The sequence below is a fragment of the Leptodactylus fuscus genome, chromosome 1 (genome assembly GCF_031893055.1).
Source record: "Leptodactylus fuscus isolate aLepFus1 chromosome 1, aLepFus1.hap2, whole genome shotgun sequence".
NCBI lineage: Eukaryota > Metazoa > Chordata > Amphibia > Anura > Leptodactylidae > Leptodactylus > Leptodactylus fuscus.
The window spans coordinates 55,687,334-55,705,800 of NC_134265.1; the positions used below are offsets into that span (position 1 = coordinate 55,687,334).

The 18,467-nt window shown below is 41.7% G+C and overlaps 1 protein-coding gene across 2 annotated transcripts in view; it reads right to left on the minus strand.

Annotated features, from left to right (window-relative positions):
* The window catches only part of FCHO2 (FCH and mu domain containing endocytic adaptor 2), a 113,134-nt gene that overhangs the window by 14,201 nt on the left and 80,466 nt on the right, over window positions 1-18,467 (minus strand). The window contains exons 12-21 of one of the 2 annotated variants that reach the window (XM_075270566.1): window positions 16,288-16,348; window positions 13,812-13,987; window positions 13,327-13,338; window positions 12,926-12,950; window positions 12,798-12,837; window positions 12,185-12,270; window positions 6,382-6,861; window positions 4,697-4,812; window positions 4,446-4,575; window positions 3,350-3,461 (exon numbers count right to left, since the gene is read on the minus strand). In XM_075270566.1, the coding sequence (XP_075126667.1) occupies window positions 3,350-3,461; window positions 4,446-4,575; window positions 4,697-4,812; window positions 6,382-6,861; window positions 12,185-12,270; window positions 12,798-12,837; window positions 12,926-12,950; window positions 13,327-13,338; window positions 13,812-13,987; window positions 16,288-16,348 (1,238 nt within the window). The remainder of the gene's footprint in view (window positions 1-3,349; window positions 3,462-4,445; window positions 4,576-4,696; window positions 4,813-6,381; window positions 6,862-12,184; window positions 12,271-12,797; window positions 12,838-12,925; window positions 12,951-13,326; window positions 13,339-13,811; window positions 13,988-16,287; window positions 16,349-18,467) is intronic. The other variant, XM_075270574.1, reaches the window with a different exon arrangement.

An 18,467-nucleotide genomic window follows, 5' to 3' on the forward strand; every position in this document is an offset into this window, starting at 1 on the left:
TATCCGGCATTAAGCCTATTTTGTAAAATCTGTCTAACAATATCTGATTCTACGTAGGCGGTATTGATAAGAACCCCGGATTCTGTAAGCTGAAAACACTTGGAGCAAATAATAGGATCACATAAATAATGTGTCTTGTCACATCACTGTCAAGCAGAGGACTCTGATACTAATATATGGCAAAATAAACACAGGAGAGAATACATGAAACCTATCCAATTGTTATCCACTAATAGCTAGGATGTTGTGATTTGGTCAGCTAAAGAAAGATAACCTTTAGAAGTAAAACAATGTGTTACACAGCCTGCAAACATGAATATATGTATCCGACGTTACAGGCAGAATGAAATGAATAACCAAATAAACGGCAAAGCTCTAGTCCAAATGCAATCTCTATTTTATCACCCTATAAACTGTATAATAATGTGTGATGTCAGAATGGGGAAAAAGTATATTCTGCAAGGCCAAGATGTGTCCAGTAAGGAAAAAAAAAGGAAAACAAGGCAACAAATGAATTAGATTAGTTTTACACTTGGTTGGAGGCAGTGCATTCTCTTTTAAGGGCTTAATAGTGGAAAATACACAAGTCGTTGTCATACAATATCCTAAGGTGTCTATTTGCACAATGCAAAGCACATGAACTAATGGATAAAATGAAAATCAGATCTCTTTTGCATGTCTATTCTCAGGCTGTCATTGATGGATAGCGGTAACAGTGGTTTTACTAAGGAAATGATTGACCAAAACAAATACGGCTACATTCTTTCTCACCATACAAGGTTCGGATTAAACCTCATATCTCAAAATTAATATTTGATGTCAAAATGGCTGATCAGGGCTGGTGATAACTTTTGTTCTGCTTGGTTTTTGTTTATGGCCATAGAGAATGCCATACCCAGTCATGTGAACTCGCATAGACTGCAAAAGGTCAAAGCTGTTTTACGTCACACAAAGGAACAGACCTGTAAAGGGCAGTAAAATCCTAATGCGGTAATGATAACTGGTTCAATGGGTGCTTAAGTTCTGATACCTAATGTTCCAGAAAAAGTGGAGCTGTCCACTCGCTTAAAGGGGACCTGTCACATGGAAAATGGTCTCCAGTTGGAAAGCAGCACATTATAGAGCACAAGAAGCTGAGCAGACTGATATACAAGATACAAATGAGCTTTATTAGTGTTACCAAAGAAAAAACATTTGGTGTTGCCAAAGCAAAAAGAAAGTTGGGGGTGGTGGAGAGGTACGGGCTCTGTGGGTTGGGGGTTTGAGTGTCTTTAGGGTCTCGTTGTTCTTGTTTGGAGCGTGTGGGTGTCGGTGGGTATGGGGTAGACAGGTGATGGGGGGCTTAGGGGAGTTTAATAGTCCATGGGGAATGGGTGGTTTGATAGTCCGTGCGTCTCATCTTCCTCTTATTTGGTGACAGCTGGACACATATTGGGCAGCGATCTCCACAGTGGCCTCTTCTTTTCCTAGTAGGATGTAGAGTTTCCTCTTCTCGTCTGCAGATATGAAGTCTGGGATGTGGGCAGAGTCTTTGGTAGTAGACGGCACTCACAGCTGAGTATTTGGTGCAGTGTAGCCGGAAGTGGGTCTCGTCTTCTAGGGCTCCTTGGTCGCAGTGTTGGCAAAGTCTGTTCTCCCGTGGCTTGTACGTCTGCCTGTATCGCCCTGTTTCAATCTCTAGGTTGTGGGCGCTCAGTCTGTACCGGCTCAGGGCTTGTCTGTGTTTGGGGTGGCGTATTCTCTCCAGGTAGGTGGCCATGGTGTAGTCCCTTTGTAGGGATTGGTACATGGCGAGTTTCTTGGAGTTATTTCTTTGGTTTCTCCATTCTTCAATGTACCGCTCTCTGTTTGCCTCTGTGGTCGCCTTTATTTCAGCCTTGGTCCTCATCTGTTGGTGTTTTTGGTTTGGTGGTTGGCCGTTTGGTTGGGGGGGGTTAAACAATGTAAAAATGCTGCTGCACACACTGAATTTGCTAAGGGTGTGATAAGTTTATTCACATAAATTAAACAATCGTTGTGCCATGGACATACCATATCTTCTGCTTTCTCTACATAGATCATGTCTGATGAAGGTCCAACGACCGAAACACTAATTTGATCTATTGTTTTCCTTTTTGCCTATTGCCACATGTCCATGGCACAATGAATTAATGTAAATAAACTTATCACACCCTTAGCAAATTCAGTGTGTGCAGCAGCATTTTTACATTGTTTGCTGTTGGATCGAAGGATCCTTTCTGCTAGCACCACGCTATATATAATTCCTTGAGTGTGCGGCACCATTGCTCTTTATATATGTTTGGTTGGGGGGTGTCTGGTTTGCTCAGGTCTCTGTGGCTTAGCCATGCTTGGTGGTGGTAGGAGTAGGATATATAAAGATTCAGTATAACCTGTCATTTATCTATTGAAATCTTTGCACTTTCTATGATGAGAAGTCAAGGGGGCGGTCCTATCAGAGATTGACAACTATCTGTGTACGCACAGTTATGGAGTGGATGTTGTCAGTCACTGATAGGACCACTTCATTGACCTTGCAAAATAGAAAGTGCAGAGATTTTAATGAATAAATCACAAGTTATACTAAATCTTTTTCCACAAACCTATATATATATATATATATATATATATATATATATATATACACACGTGTATGTATATCTCAATCTGATATCTTTCTGTTCTATAACATTCGGCCTATAGATTGGACTACAAATTTCATGTGACAGGCTCCACTTGGCACCCCCACTAGTTAGTACATGACAGTTGTAACATCCCTCCCACATGGTAACATGCTACAGGCTGTCTACATGAATCAGTGCTGATACTACTGTGATCACATGACTTTGGTAAAGGTAATTTCTTACATTTGTCATTTACAACCAACCTATCCACAAGACTCTTATTAATCACTTGAATGGTGATCCTAAGACCTCTGATCCTACCTAGTGCACGGCTGCAGTGAGAAAGAGGTTTTTCTGCTTTTTGTTTCAGACATCAACAAGGAGAAAATAAAGTCCCTTGGTATAGTGCCCCCTACTGACATGCTTGGATTGTGCGGCCTGTAAGTGAATGGAGCTACTAAACAGCACAGAGCACTCATTTTCTTTTACATTAGAAGCTAGGAATGTACACACTAAAGATGTCGGGAAGTATATTTTAACCCATAGATGCAGTCTATGTGCGCATACTATGGTTATTGGAAATACTGTTACAGCAAATTTACTATAGCCCACAGTGTACTATCTACAACATTTTGGAGCTGATCTGGATGGGATCCATATATAACACAAAGACTATTAAAACAGTGTTTAAATCACTCCCACTATCCAGTGATGTCCGAGGCACTTACTTTGCTGGGTCAGCACCTTTGAAGTATGCGTTAACAGATTCAGAAAGCGCCACAGCCACCGGTAGTGTGTCTTGACTTCCTAAAGTAACAGGGCTGGGGCCACGGGATATACCTAGAAGTCAATGGTGATAACAGAAACAGGGTGTAAGTATCAGGTTACAATAGACATCTAAAACATTACCAAGCCAGGAGATTTCTTAACGGGAACCTGTCACATTGACTAGGCTGTCTGATCTACAGGCAGCAGGTTAATAACGTAGAAGTTTTAGGTAGATTAACATATAGTCATAAAAGATTCAGTAAAAAAAGTTTTCCAATAGAGGGGTCCCTAATCACTTATTGACAGCCATCCCAGGATACACACTTATACTGGGGAGGTTGGCAATTACTGAGTAGGACCGCCCACTGGACTCCTGAGTGCAAAGGGAGGAGAAATTTTTAGAAATCCCAAACTCTACTGAAACTTTTCCCACAAGACTATGCATTAATCTACTCAGAAAATTCTGCTCTCTGACAGACCACACATCATGGTCAACATCATGCATCTCTTTCACACTCCTAAGGAAAGAACAAGACAATGTTTCAATTTAAGGGCCAGTTTGCATCTTGTTTTTTGCATACATCTAGAATATGCACCAAGAAAGCGCTTGATATTCACGCTAAGTGTGTGCACAAGCTTCTGTTCTCAAATAGAGGTCAAGAGAATGTCCTTCCAGCCTCTGTCTGGTCAGGACATGTTGGGATACAGCTTATACAGTTATCCCGTTTCCTGCAGGGTCGAGTAAAAAAAGGCTATATCAGCCTATGGGCAATGGATGTCACTGTATAGACTCCATCAACAGCCTACATTAAACAGAGATTCAGTGATAGTTATCATTCCCCATGAGAGAAAGCTATAACAAAATGACATCCCACTTGTGATCCTTACACTCGCAGACCCCTAGTATCTCTCCGTGGTCGAGGAGACATCAGGGGTATGTGAGAGCAGTAATCAAGAATGGGAGGTCACTCAGTTGGCACCAAGAGACACCCAAACCTACCCCACAATGTATTTTCAGATTGATGGTAGTGACGGATAGGGGTGCACAGTACTTACCAAAAGTAGGAGTATTTGCTGCACTTATTGAAGTGGACGAGGATATAGAGGATGAGCTTTCAGCACGAGGTAAGGAAGAAGAAGGAGGTGGGCTAGTGTTAGATGTGACTGGTGGGCTGAAGGGCCGCGGCTTGTAAGAAATACATAAGGGTACATTATACCAACAGAAACAGACGCCAAAAGGAATCAAGTCTATTTACAACTATCTTCCTTACAGTTATAAGAGTAACCGTGAATCAAAATAGACTTACTACTTCATTTATTCCGCCAAGCTTGCTAGCAGAAAGTTTTGGTCTTGATGGCGGTCTTGGTGGCGGTACTATTGTGCCAACAGAATGTGGTGTAGTGGGGCGTGCAGGTGGTGACACTGGTAAAACAAAAAGGTCAGTTTTGAATTACTGAGCTGTATGAACTCAATACAGAGCTGATCCTTCAAGTGAACCTCCATTGATAAAACAACTTGTCATAAATGAATAGTACAGGTGAATAGAAGAAACTTTATAATATATTTTAGTGAAGAAAAAGGTTTCCTTCTACACATATTAGGTGGCTCTCCCTTCTCCGTAACTTCACAAAGACTATTTATATGTATAGAATCTGACTTTCATTACTTATCTTAAATGCACAAGTCCATGGTGAGGGGAGGAAGAGGAGGAGATGTTTTATTTGTTTTAGAATTTCATTATGTGCAGAGGTAAAGTCTTATTCTGAAGCTGAAGCAGCAACCCAAGAGTGTTACTTGTGTCTTTTCAAGCAGCCTCTTCCTCTCCCCTCTCCATAGATTTCTATGTACAATCCTCAGTGTGAAAAGTGGAGAGAAACCATTTTTCATTAATAAAATATTTTACAAGTTTTCTTATATTCACCTATGAAAAGTGGTTTGATATTTGGAGGTACACTTTAGGAGAAAGATACCAAAGAAGCCTTATTTAACTAGTTCTTTGTAAATCAATAGATAGAACATGAAGGATAACTAATGACTGGGGCAACACCATTTATATCCTTGAAAAATGTGTTACATTCTTTACTGTACAAAAATTAAAATAACATAAAATGTGATTTTTATTTTTTTTTTAAAATTATTTCATGTCCCTTCAAAATAGTGAATGGAAACAACAATGGGCTCCAAAACACACACGAATACCTCTTCGAGATGACCACGAAAAACTGTAGTAAAAAAAAACCAGGAAAGGCCAACATAGAAGAGTATAGAGAAACCATGAGAATCCATCACCATAAATCTAGTCTGGATGGCATTTAGGATCTGTTCACACAGCAGAAATAAAACAGGAACTTTAGGCAGAAGCCCACCTCAAACTCCTCGTATTTCTGGAAAGTCGAAGCAGAGTTTTTACTCGCTGGTTGGGCCCATTATTAAAACGGGAGGCAGAATTTGATGCAGATTTGAAGGTGGAATCAGCCTCCAAGTCCGTGTGAAATTCTGCCCTAATTGTTCATATCTAGAAAATTGCCTCAAATAGCAAGTTGCCCCTATAGTTACTGCGTTTTAGACATAAAAAGCAAGTTAGGACCAATGGCTCACCATCACAAAATAATATACAACTCACTATTTGCCAAACCATGCACATAAAAACATGCAAATCCAGGGAAGAGCAACTTCAAAAGGGTTTACGTAACACACACAAACATCATGTCAATAAAAATCTACTACACATATAAAATGCACAAACTATATGCAAAAACAAAAAACACAGTGACAATGGAACAAAAATACAGATATGATCCGCATATCAGGCTGGTGGAAGACCACAAAATACAAAAACGACCTTAAGAAAAAAAAAAAAAGGATGCAGCAAGAAGATTAAAAAAAAGAACAGGTAAAAACATTCATATTTCTTGTCGCACGCACAAAAAGGGAGTGCTCTTTTTGGCACTACAAGGCACAATAAAGCCACACACGGCATGCTTGTCATACCGTCATTTATCTGAACCGTAGCCGGGCTACAGTTGAGAGTTGCCGACTTTGATGACTTTTCAGAGGCATTTGAGTTCTCTTCAATGAATACATCATCAAGGCAATAGTTGGCATTTGACAAGCCTAGATTTTCTTCCAGCATATAGCTCCTTAAAGTCCTCTCGGACAAAAAATAACGCATGTTGTCAACTTTCTCAAATGCGCTATGAAATCGTTGAAGCTTCTTTCGACTTGTGGTACAGTACTTGCTGCTTTCTTGCAAGGACGCCCGAGGCCTTTGAGGAGGTGGAAAAAGAGGCTGCGTGTTGTCTACCTGAGATTTCATTGTGCCAAAATTATGAAGAAAGTTGGCACCAAAATCAGACTGTGTTGTATCTCCGGGATCAGATACTGGGAAGTCAAATGTGAATTCAGACAAACTATTGGAAGACAAAGCTGTGGGAGAGAAAAAGGAACTCCCAAAGGGGTCTTGTATCACGGCTAGAGAAAAATAGGGAGGGGGAATACAAAGAGTGAAGATAGATAGTTCTCACAAGGAATAAAGCACACAAATAACTGATACCAACATGTTCTTTGTTTTTATAGAAGTTACAAAGCAGAATTAAAGAGGTTGTCTAGCAAGGAACTGGTTTATAATGGGCTAGAAAAAGGAAAGGCACTCACCCCAGGATGCCATGCTGCTGACGGGTCCCTGCTGGTCTTGTCAAACAATATAGGCCAGATCAGCCTCTGCTTGTGATTGACTATGCAAATAGGACCAGGTAGTAGAGACCAGCAGGGACATGGTATGTGCTGGGGGTCAGTCACTATGGCCTCTCACGTTTTAAACCTATTCAGTGCCTGTTTATAAATGTTCCCTGCAAGACAACCACCTTAAGCAGAGCTGCTTACAACTCCCTTGGTAATAAACGGAAAACAATCATTAAGCAAAGGTCCTTAGAAATCCTATTGTATACAGTCCTGCTCATAACCTAGAGAGTGACAAGTCAAGAGGTGAATTTTGTTGCTTCAGACCTTCTCTGATGGCTAAGAAAACAAGAAGTCACATTATTTGAAACCTTGCTCCTTACAGTCCTCAATCTGTTCTATGAATACGGATTAGAAGCACTGAGCCTAAAATGGAAAAAGAGGGGCAGACTTTTTATACCAAGATGTTGCTCAGGAGGTCTTCTACAACACACTTCACATAGGAGAACTTAGCAGTTTGCTACAAAAAAAGATGTGAGATAGCCTTCAGTGAATTTTTGAAATCTGTTGTTTCGAAAAGGAGAGTGTCCAAAATAATAGGGATTAGATGAATTTTTAGGCAGTCTTAGACATGTACGCTTGGTTTAACCTGAACTGTATGTGTGTGAGTGTCTTAAACAGGGGAAGTGGAGAAAAGGGAGAAAGCTGCTAAAAAGGGGAAAGGGGAGAAAGCTGCTCAAAAGGAGAAAGGGGAAAAATCTGCTAAACAGGGGAAAGGGGAGAAAGCTGCTAAACAGGGGAAAAGGGAGAAAGCTGCTAGACAGGAAAGGGGAGAAAGCTGCTAGACAGGAAAGGGGAGAAAGCTGCTAAACAGGGGAAAGGGGAGAAAGCTGCTAAACAGGGGAAAAGGGGGAAAGCTGCTAAACAGGGGAAAAGGGGGAAAGCTGCTAAACAGGGGAAAAGGGGGAAAGCTGCTAAACAGGGGAAAAGGGGGAAAGCTGCTAGACAGGAAAGGGGAGAAAGCTGCTAAACAGGGGAAAAGGGGGAAAGCTGCTAAACAGGGGAAAAGGGGGAAAGCTGCTAAGCAGGGGAAAGGGGAGAAAGCTGGTAGACGGGAAAGGGGAGAAAGCTGCTAAACAGGGGAAAGGGGAGAAAGCTGCTAAACAGGGGAAAAGGGGGAAAGCTGCTAAACAGGGGAAAAGGGGGAAAGCTGCTAGACAGGAAAGGGGAGAAAGCTGCTAAACAGGGGAAAGGGGAGAAAGCTGCTAAACAGGGGAAAGGGGAGAAAGCTGCTAAACAGGGGAAAAGGGGGAAAGCTGCTAGACAGGAAAGGGGAGAAAGCTGCTAAACAGGGGAAAAGGGGGAAAGCTGCTAAACAGGGGAAAAGGGGGAAAGCTGCTAAGCAGGGGAAAGGGGAGAAAGCTGGTAGACGGGAAAGGGGAGAAAGCTGCTAAACAGGGGAAAGGGGAGAAAGCTGCTAAACAGGGGAAAAGGGGGAAAGCTGCTAAACAGGGGAAAAGGGGGAAAGCTGCTAGACAGGAAAGGGGAGAAAGCTGCTAAACAGGGGAAAGGGGAGAAAGCTGCTAAACAGGGGAAAGGGGAGAAAGCTGCTAAACAGGGGAAAAGGGGGAAAGCTGCTAAACAGGGGAAAAGGGGGAAAGCTGCTAAGCAGGGGAAAGGGGAGAAAGCTGGTAGACAGGAAAGGGGAGAAAGCTGCTAAACGGGAAAAGGGAGAAAGCTGCTAGACGGGAAAGGGGAGAAAGCTGCTAGACGGGAAAGGGGAGAAAGCTGCTAAACAGGGGAAAAGGGAGAAAGCTGCTAAACAGGGGAAAGGGGAGAAAGCTGCTAAACAGGGGAAAGGGGAGAAAGCTGAATTAAAGAGGTTGTCTAGCAAGGAACTGGTTTATAATGGGCTAGAAAAAGGAAAGGCACTCACCCCAGGATGCCATGCTGCTGACGGGTCCCTGCTGGTCTTGTCAAACAATATAGGCCAGATCAGCCTCTGCTTGTGATTGACTATGCAAATAGGACCAGGTAGTAGAGACCAGCAGGGACATGGTATGTGCTGGGGGTCAGTCACTATGGCCTCTCACGTTTTAAACCTATTCAGTGCCTGTTTATAAATGTTCCCTGCAAGACAACCACCTTAAGCAGAGCTGCTTACAACTCCCTTGGTAATAAACGGAAAACAATCATTAAGCAAAGGTCCTTAGAAATCCTATTGTATACAGTCCTGCTCATAACCTAGAGAGTGACAAGTCAAGAGGTGAATTTTGTTGCTTCAGACCTTCTCTGATGGCTAAGAAAACAAGAAGTCACATTATTTGAAACCTTGCTCCTTACAGTCCTCAATCTGTTCTATGAATACGGATTAGAAGCACTGAGCCTAAAATGGAAAAAGAGGGGCAGACTTTTTATACCAAGATGTTGCTCAGGAGGTCTTCTACAACACACTTCACATAGGAGAACTTAGCAGTTTGCTACAAAAAAAGATGTGAGATAGCCTTCAGTGAATTTTTGAAATCTGTTGTTTCGAAAAGGAGAGTGTCCAAAATAATAGGGATTAGATGAATTTTTAGGCAGTCTTAGACATGTACGCTTGGTTTAACCTGAACTGTATGTGTGTGAGTGTCTTAAACAGGGGAAGTGGAGAAAAGGGAGAAAGCTGCTAAAAAGGGGAAAGGGGAGAAAGCTGCTCAAAAGGAGAAAGGGGAAAAATCTGCTAAACAGGGGAAAGGGGAGAAAGCTGCTAAACAGGGGAAAAGGGAGAAAGCTGCTAGACAGGAAAGGGGAGAAAGCTGCTAGACAGGAAAGGGGAGAAAGCTGCTAAACAGGGGAAAGGGGAGAAAGCTGCTAAACAGGGGAAAAGGGGGAAAGCTGCTAAACAGGGGAAAAGGGGGAAAGCTGCTAAACAGGGGAAAAGGGGGAAAGCTGCTAAACAGGGGAAAAGGGGGAAAGCTGCTAGACAGGAAAGGGGAGAAAGCTGCTAAACAGGGGAAAAGGGGGAAAGCTGCTAAACAGGGGAAAAGGGGGAAAGCTGCTAAGCAGGGGAAAGGGGAGAAAGCTGGTAGACGGGAAAGGGGAGAAAGCTGCTAAACAGGGGAAAGGGGAGAAAGCTGCTAAACAGGGGAAAAGGGGGAAAGCTGCTAAACAGGGGAAAAGGGGGAAAGCTGCTAGACAGGAAAGGGGAGAAAGCTGCTAAACAGGGGAAAGGGGAGAAAGCTGCTAAACAGGGGAAAGGGGAGAAAGCTGCTAAACAGGGGAAAAGGGGGAAAGCTGCTAGACAGGAAAGGGGAGAAAGCTGCTAAACAGGGGAAAAGGGGGAAAGCTGCTAAACAGGGGAAAAGGGGGAAAGCTGCTAAGCAGGGGAAAGGGGAGAAAGCTGGTAGACGGGAAAGGGGAGAAAGCTGCTAAACAGGGGAAAGGGGAGAAAGCTGCTAAACAGGGGAAAAGGGGGAAAGCTGCTAAACAGGGGAAAAGGGGGAAAGCTGCTAGACAGGAAAGGGGAGAAAGCTGCTAAACAGGGGAAAGGGGAGAAAGCTGCTAAACAGGGGAAAGGGGAGAAAGCTGCTAAACAGGGGAAAAGGGGGAAAGCTGCTAAACAGGGGAAAAGGGGGAAAGCTGCTAAGCAGGGGAAAGGGGAGAAAGCTGGTAGACAGGAAAGGGGAGAAAGCTGCTAAACGGGAAAAGGGAGAAAGCTGCTAGACGGGAAAGGGGAGAAAGCTGCTAGACGGGAAAGGGGAGAAAGCTGCTAAACAGGGGAAAAGGGAGAAAGCTGCTAAACAGGGGAAAGGGGAGAAAGCTGCTAAACAGGGGAAAGGGGAGAAAGCTGCTAAACAGGGGAAAAGGGAGAAAGCTGCTAAACAGGGGAAAAGGGAGAAAGCTGCTAAACAGGGGAAAAGGGAGAAAGCTGCTAAACAGGGGAAAGAGGGACAAAGCTGTTCTAAACAGAGAACAGGGAGAAGCCAATTCTGGCAGTGATTGTTCTCACCAAGAACAGAAGGACTGGGCAACTGAAATCCAACGTGAGTTGAAAGGCCCCTACATAACATGGTTAAATGAACCCGTTGAAAGTGGCAATTTGGCCAGTATACATCTAAAGGCAAGTTTTCATCTGCATTATTTAATCCATTCATCTGTTCCATCATAGCAATAAAAGAAAAGATTAGACAACAGAGTGACCCCAGAGGTATAAAGGGGGTCTGTCGAGTATCTAATTTTTTCGGGCCTGCAGGACTTTTTCGTCCATGATTTTCAACAGACTCTTTGCCAAAGTCAAAGACCTTAGCCTCCAAAGCCAGAGTGAACATGGCGTTATTTGTATGGGCTGCTTTACTCCCTTGCTTATCAGTTGTATTTGTATATAAACCTAGAGAGAAATGATAAAAACAAACAGAAGATAATTTTGTCCAGATTGTAAATCTTCAGGATTTTCTGGATAAACCTGCATGCACTGGAACAAAACAGTCTGGTAGAGAGAGAGCAGAAAACACAGGGGTCAATCTGTTCCATGTGTGGTGCCCTGCTGAGGGGGCGGGGCTTAACTAATGTAGCAGGACAGAGGACATAACTCCTGCTCTAGCTAGTTGTCTTACAGCCAGTTACTCAGGAGAAGGCAGGACATGGCTAATGCCTTGGAACACAAGGATAATATCTTTATATAATTCTCAGTTTTATTTGTAAAAAGAAATGAAAAATACTACAACATTTAATCAAGGGAAAGGAATATATTGTTGGCTAGCATTTGTGTGTGTATATTCTATTTTTAGAATTCTTATATAACTATAAGCTTCATCCTACAAATACAGTCCTGTGAAACTGCCATCATAATTTGTTTAATTGACGAATACCATATATTTTATTGTGTCTAATTCAAAGGAGACACATCTCAATAATCTGGGAAGAGGAGAGCTCATGCTAAACGCACATTCATCCATGCATTGATTCTCATTTCTACAAAATATAAATACACATTCTGATAGGTAAAGTGTCACATAAAGGTATAAAAAAAATAAGATTAATAAGTCCTTATAATGAAAAAAAAAATCCCTTTTTTCTGAAAATATCTAATAACAGAAGCAGCTGTGACTAATAAAACATACTATATGAGAAGTACCTGTAGAACTGGAGGAAGATATGGAGGAGGACTCCACTGAGTTGCCAAACAATGGATCCCAGGCTAGAAGATCACTGTTGACTCTGCTGTATAAAGTAAATGTGATTCTGTTAAAACGAGCAATGAATTTCAAGAATAGATTCAGTCTTGTGCCTTTTTCCCCTTAATCTATTGACAGAAGCCGGACAGGCCAGTGGAAACCTTTTCCACCGTGTGAACTTTCCCCGCGCGGCTAACCGCAACGGGATACCGATGCAGAAGGGGGCATGTCGCTTCTTTTTCCTGCTAGCGGAAAAAATTCAAATGAATGGGAGTCTTTTTCGCAGGTGGATTCCGTGTCAAAAGCCGCCTGCAAAAAACTCAGTGTGAACTATCCCTTAGTCTGCCACTTCCAGAGGACTAGTCATGTGCCACACTGTGTCCCCATTGAGACTGCACCATACGCCCTGGGGTATGCATAGCACAGGTTGAGAATCACTGATCTATGCATGACAGAACACAGAGATACATAAAACTGTTATGAGAGTGTTTTATCATCTCAGAAGGTATACTTTTCCTGCTTACAATTTCTCCAACATGGTTTTGTCATATAAACGGCTTTCTAGTAACTTACTCCATAGATCCCGGCATTTTCAACTTGGTCATCTCTTCACCTAAATAGGAGAAAGAGAAAAGAAATGTCAGCTTACCCAAAGATGAGAAAAATATTTAAGATGAAAGAAAAGATAAATTTAAACTTACTTGATGTATTTCTTGACATTTGTGCCTACAAAGAAGAAGGAAAATATGAAGCTTCTAGTGCAAACAAAACCTATACATGACTCTCATACAGGCCGAAGCCCTCATTTTCCTAGTATGGTTAGAACATGGAAGCTAACTGCATACTACTAGCAACAAATAGGTTATAACCTATTCATTGAGGACATGAGAAGATGGGCCATTACTGTATTAATAAATAAAAAAGCTAAAATATAAAAAGTGCTCAAAAAACACCGAAAACAATGTAATATCTATAGCATTACAAACCTACCACAGTAAACTATGAGCCGATTCTGAGTATGGCTTTATTAGGACCTATACTGATCTAAGAAAAATAAGACACAACCCCCCACTTGTGCAGTCATGTTTCAGTCTGTACTCACCGGACTTTGTCGCTGTTGTCAGTATTATAGAGGGCAAGAAAAAAAAGGAAAAAAAATTATAATAATATTCAATTCAATATTTATGTTTCATATTTTTGTCCAAATAAAAAATGTCAGATGCTAGTCAGTGAACAAAATGTAGCTTTACACAACCACATGGTAAAATAGAGCCATTTGCGTGAATTAGCGGGATGCGTCACGGCCCAAGATCATGGAAGTATGTCAGGAGCTTTACCCATTATATGGTGATATGTTACGTTAGTAATCACAACCTTCGTCACGTGGAATGTCACCCCCACCCCTCCCCCTACGTTATTACATCTTAACAGGAAACCCCTACAGACTTGTTTTCCCCAGACTTGTTTTCAAAAATACTTCCCACTTTAACTCCATTTTGTATTTTGTACTCATGACTGAAGATTTTTCACTACACAAAGTGCAGTCTACAATATAGAAAGAGATGTTGGCAAGAGAAAATGACTCACCGAAGGTGCCGGAGAGAGGGAGATATTCCCAATGGACATTTTCAACTCATCAAGAGAGGCCATATTGTGGTGAGGTCCATTGTTTGGCTGTACAGGTTTGATCTCCACATGAAACTTCTTAGGTCCATCTTCATCTGTGTCGGAGTCACTTGATGAGTAAAAGTGATTTTCTTTGGTATGTGTGAAGTTGTTAAAGAATTAGCGACTATTTCTGAAACGTCTATATTAATAGAGGCCATAGAGACAAAATGATAATTTCCATTGAGGACTGATGTAGCATACTACTTATTTCTGTAGAAAAGCCAAGGATTATCCACACTGAGACGGACAACCCATCCACAGCAGAAACCAGAGCCACGGATTTATGACCGCAGTGACTTACATTGTGACGCGCGAATAAAACCTAAGAATCATCTGCTGGAAGAAAGTAATGATATATTCCATAATTCCTTAGTGGCCGTCTGGTTCCTTTCATTTCAAACGCTGTAACCTTCCCGTTTATGGGGTGAATGAAAATCCCTTTGATACAATTAAAGAAAGAGGAATTCGCTATCAATTTAAACCCAGTTTTATGGGAATTTTTAGTGTAAATCACATTTGTGCCATTTTGTGCAACTTTACTAAAGTGACAAGAAAAGTGGGCGGTTTTTAGTGGACGTGTATGAGAGGGTTAATGCCTCTTTCTCTGTAAGACACACCAAGGAGTTAGTGCTAGTTGTTCTTTGCTGTATTGCTTTTGCTATGTTAGTAAAGTCACTGTTTTCACTGAACTGTGAGTGTTTCCTGCGATCCTAGAAGCTAGCGTTGCGTTACAGTCCACCTTAATAAATAGGTACTCCATACACTAGTGCACTTCAGTTTAAAACAATATAATTTCCCCCTGGGGTGTCTGGTCCTAAAGAATATTGGGTACTATGACAATGTATATACTCGAGTATAAGCAGACCCGAATATAAGCCGAGGCCCCTAATTTTACCACAAAAAACTGGGAAAACTTATTGACTCGAGTATAAGCCGAGGGGGGAAATGCAGCAGCTACTGGAAAATTTCAAAAATTAAAATGGTCGGAGTTTTTGGGTACAGTAGGTGCTGGAGAAGGGGAGGGGGTGTTTCGGTTGTCTGTCTGCCCCTTCCCTGAACTTGAGGACTGGGATTTTTTCCCCCCACTTGGAATTCAGGCTGGCTGAATATAGGGTATCTGTAGTGCGCCTATTAACCCCTTCCCGACGGAATAGGAGCACTGCAGATCCCCTATATTTTCAGTAGACCGGGCACTTTCAGACACAGGGATACCTAATGTGTATGTGTTTCACAGCCATTTTCTACTTTTGTATGTATTCTAGTGAAAAGAGGGATTTAGAACTTTTATTTTTTTTTATAGCTTCTTTTTTTCCCCACTATTTTATGGGAAATTCTATACATTGATATTGTGGCTGGTCATAGACCCCCCCCCCCCCCCCCTCATCCTAAAGAAAATAATATATTTTTTTTTTTTTTCTGACTCGAGTATAAGCCGAGGGGGGCTTTTTCAGCACAAAAACTGTGCTGAAAAATTTGGCTTATACTCGAGTATATACGGTACATATGGTCCCCCACAATGGGCAACACAATGAAAAAGTTGTGTTGAATGCAAGATCTGCACTTCCATTTCTGCACCAACTTGAGTGATTCGGAAGAAAGAACCTCAGAGACATCACATCTCATGGCAGGACTTCCCCACCAATCTATCAGCTGCCTACCTAATATCTATTGAGGCTGTCACAACCTCCTTGAATGGCTCATACTGGGGAAAAAGAATATGTATGGAAAGTTGTTTTTTTTTTGTTTTACAACAGTACCATTTCTGTACACTATGCTATAAGTCTCCGGTAACCACTCACCTCCCCTAACCATGCCAAACCAGGAAAACCCCCTTTTTAAAGTAAAGCTGGACCCATAGCAGCAAGATTGTGGAGTCGGGACCAATTTTGGGTAGAGTAAGAAAAAAGGATACCAACTCCAACTTTAAAAGATTATTTTTAGTGATATTATACCATTATTAATATTGTATAATTAGATGTATAGTTTGTTACATATTTAGTTCTATAGGAATCAATCACTGATTTTTTTTTTAATGAATTACAAGATCTGTTTCTGACTGACCCATGGTTGTCAGCCATCTATGAAGGAGACAGAATTGTAGCAGGTGTCGGAGTCAGGCTGTGGAAACATAGTGGCTTGGCATACCGACTCCGTAGCCTTGCATGGCAGTCAGTTGATCAGCTTCTCCATGCCCTGGTGATCACCTATTGTCACCAGGGAAGTCACACTTGCTGGTAACACAAGTAAATGTAATGGCCAGATTCCAACAGAGAGAACAGCAAGCCGACATAGCAGCTGTCTGTTCATGATGACCATGATGGTAAAGATCCTAATACTCATTGGAGCAATAACCATATATAAATGAGAGCGAGTACACAGTATATGAAGAAAAGGATATAATTCTGGTTTTCCTCCGGCTTTATACTGTATCCTTCTTCATCAACAGCAGGGAGGTTCTGTAAAAATGAACACCAAACTTAATAATCCACCTACATACAATAAGTGAGACATATTAGGTCCTAAGAGTGCCGAAGTGGGCACAGCAGGGGCATGAGCCAAGTCTATACCAACTCAGAAACCTAAAACGAATAGTTATAAATAAATTTGCAACAAACCAGAAAACCAGCATATGTCCCAAGTCCAACATGAACACTGCATTTTGGGTAGAAACTCCTCCTGTTTGGGTTATTGTAGGTAATAGTTGTGCTCAGTCCTGAGTGTGGACATTGGCATGGAGCGGTGCATATTTGGCACAAACATTCTTCTGACATGTCCGCCATGGAACGTTATGACCAGTAAGCAGCCAGAACACCAAGTCATTGTTTTAGGTGGTGAAATACATGACAGATGGATGAGGATCCTGGAAAATACCCCTTACTTACCATCTAGCATTGCAAGTAGTTATTTTGTATAGCTGGCTACACATATCTTTATGTACCTCTATTCACCATAATATCCATTTGGGGGTATAAAGGGGAATTAGAAGAACAATGGGTGGAATAATGAATGTTCAGGGAGAGAGGAGCATTGACTACAGCAGGATAGAGACAAGCCACCAAACATTATTCTCTTGTGTTCACATCTTCCCAAAAGGCTTTGTTACACATTCTTTCAAAAATGCAAGAAAAAATTGTGTAGCCTGCAGTACAGACCGCATTACAGAAACCCTATCGTCCTACCCTACCATATCCAATATACTCCCACACCAACGGCAGCGATGTAGGGGCCTTTACTAGAAGCATACCTTTGTGGTCACAAACCTATGAAGCAATGTATAGGTAATCCTCTATATATAAATACATAAACCATCCTGCGGGTGCCCTGCGGAGGAGCCCGACCGACTGCAGCAGCTGAAAAGGGGCGAGACCTGGAGCATTTACAGATGTCTTTTGGCTATGCAGGTCCACCCCTGGTGCACTTGCAGGCTGATCTGCATATCCATAAAATAGATGATTATTTCTGTATGGCTTCATCAGTACAAATGTATGTTTCCATTCCTATTAAAGACACCTACAAGGCATTATAATTGACTCGCCTTCGTAGTATTCCTAAAGTCAGAAATGCGACTCTCTTTTATTCATTCTATTCTGATTTTTCCTTCTGTAAAATGACCACCCTAGACACAGACAGTAAATGTTACATTGATGGTTCTGCCTATGCCTTTGGCAGGCTGCGGTGACAGCGCGCTCGCATGTATAATCTGTGTATCAGCCTTTCCAGTGCGCTTGTAAATGCATTAGGTGAAGAGTGAAATTCCTCAGAGCTTTCTCCGGCTCGTAATAGTCACGTTCCTAATAAAGTGCGGATTCTCGATAGCTGCGAGGTTAAAGCAGTGAAGCAGCTCCTAATTCGGTTTGACTTACAATGTTTACTTTCTGACTTGCTTGTTTTGGTACTTGGGGTTAATAATTTATAAGGCACATTGAACTGGAAACGGATCAGTCTTCCATGCAGGACTTGAAAGTATTGGGTGTTTTGCAAAGCTGTGTTACTTACATTCTCCTTCATCATCGCGTGTCGCTTTATAATGTCATCTGAAAAAGGACCCAATACATAACAAGGAGGAATATAGAATGATATCCTACTGATGGGATTACTATGGGAAACAGAACTGTTCCATCATTATCGGGGGCTGTCTCATGAATTGATTGATTTTAATTAACTATTTGGGCAGGGAAATAATTTCATCATTGTATTAAAAGTGGTTTGTTTTTTCTTTTACGGCTTACTGTATAGTCGACATGTTGCAAATACTGTAATACCAAAGTATAGGTTAAAGGAGAACATTAAAAACTATGTGGTGTGCAAAAGTCTTAGGCAGAAATGGGGAAACTGCTGCAAAAGTAAGACTGCTTTCAAAAAGAGAAGTGTTCATAGTTTATTTTTGTTAATTAACAAACTGAAACGAATAAACAAAAGATAAAACAAAATCCCATCGATATTTGGGGTGACATTTGCTCTTTGCTTCCATCAACTCTTCAAGGTACACCCCTCAGAGAGTTTTTGAAGGGATTCTCAAGGGAGGATGTTCACGACATCTGGGAGAACTAAGCCCAGATCTTCTGTGGATGTCGG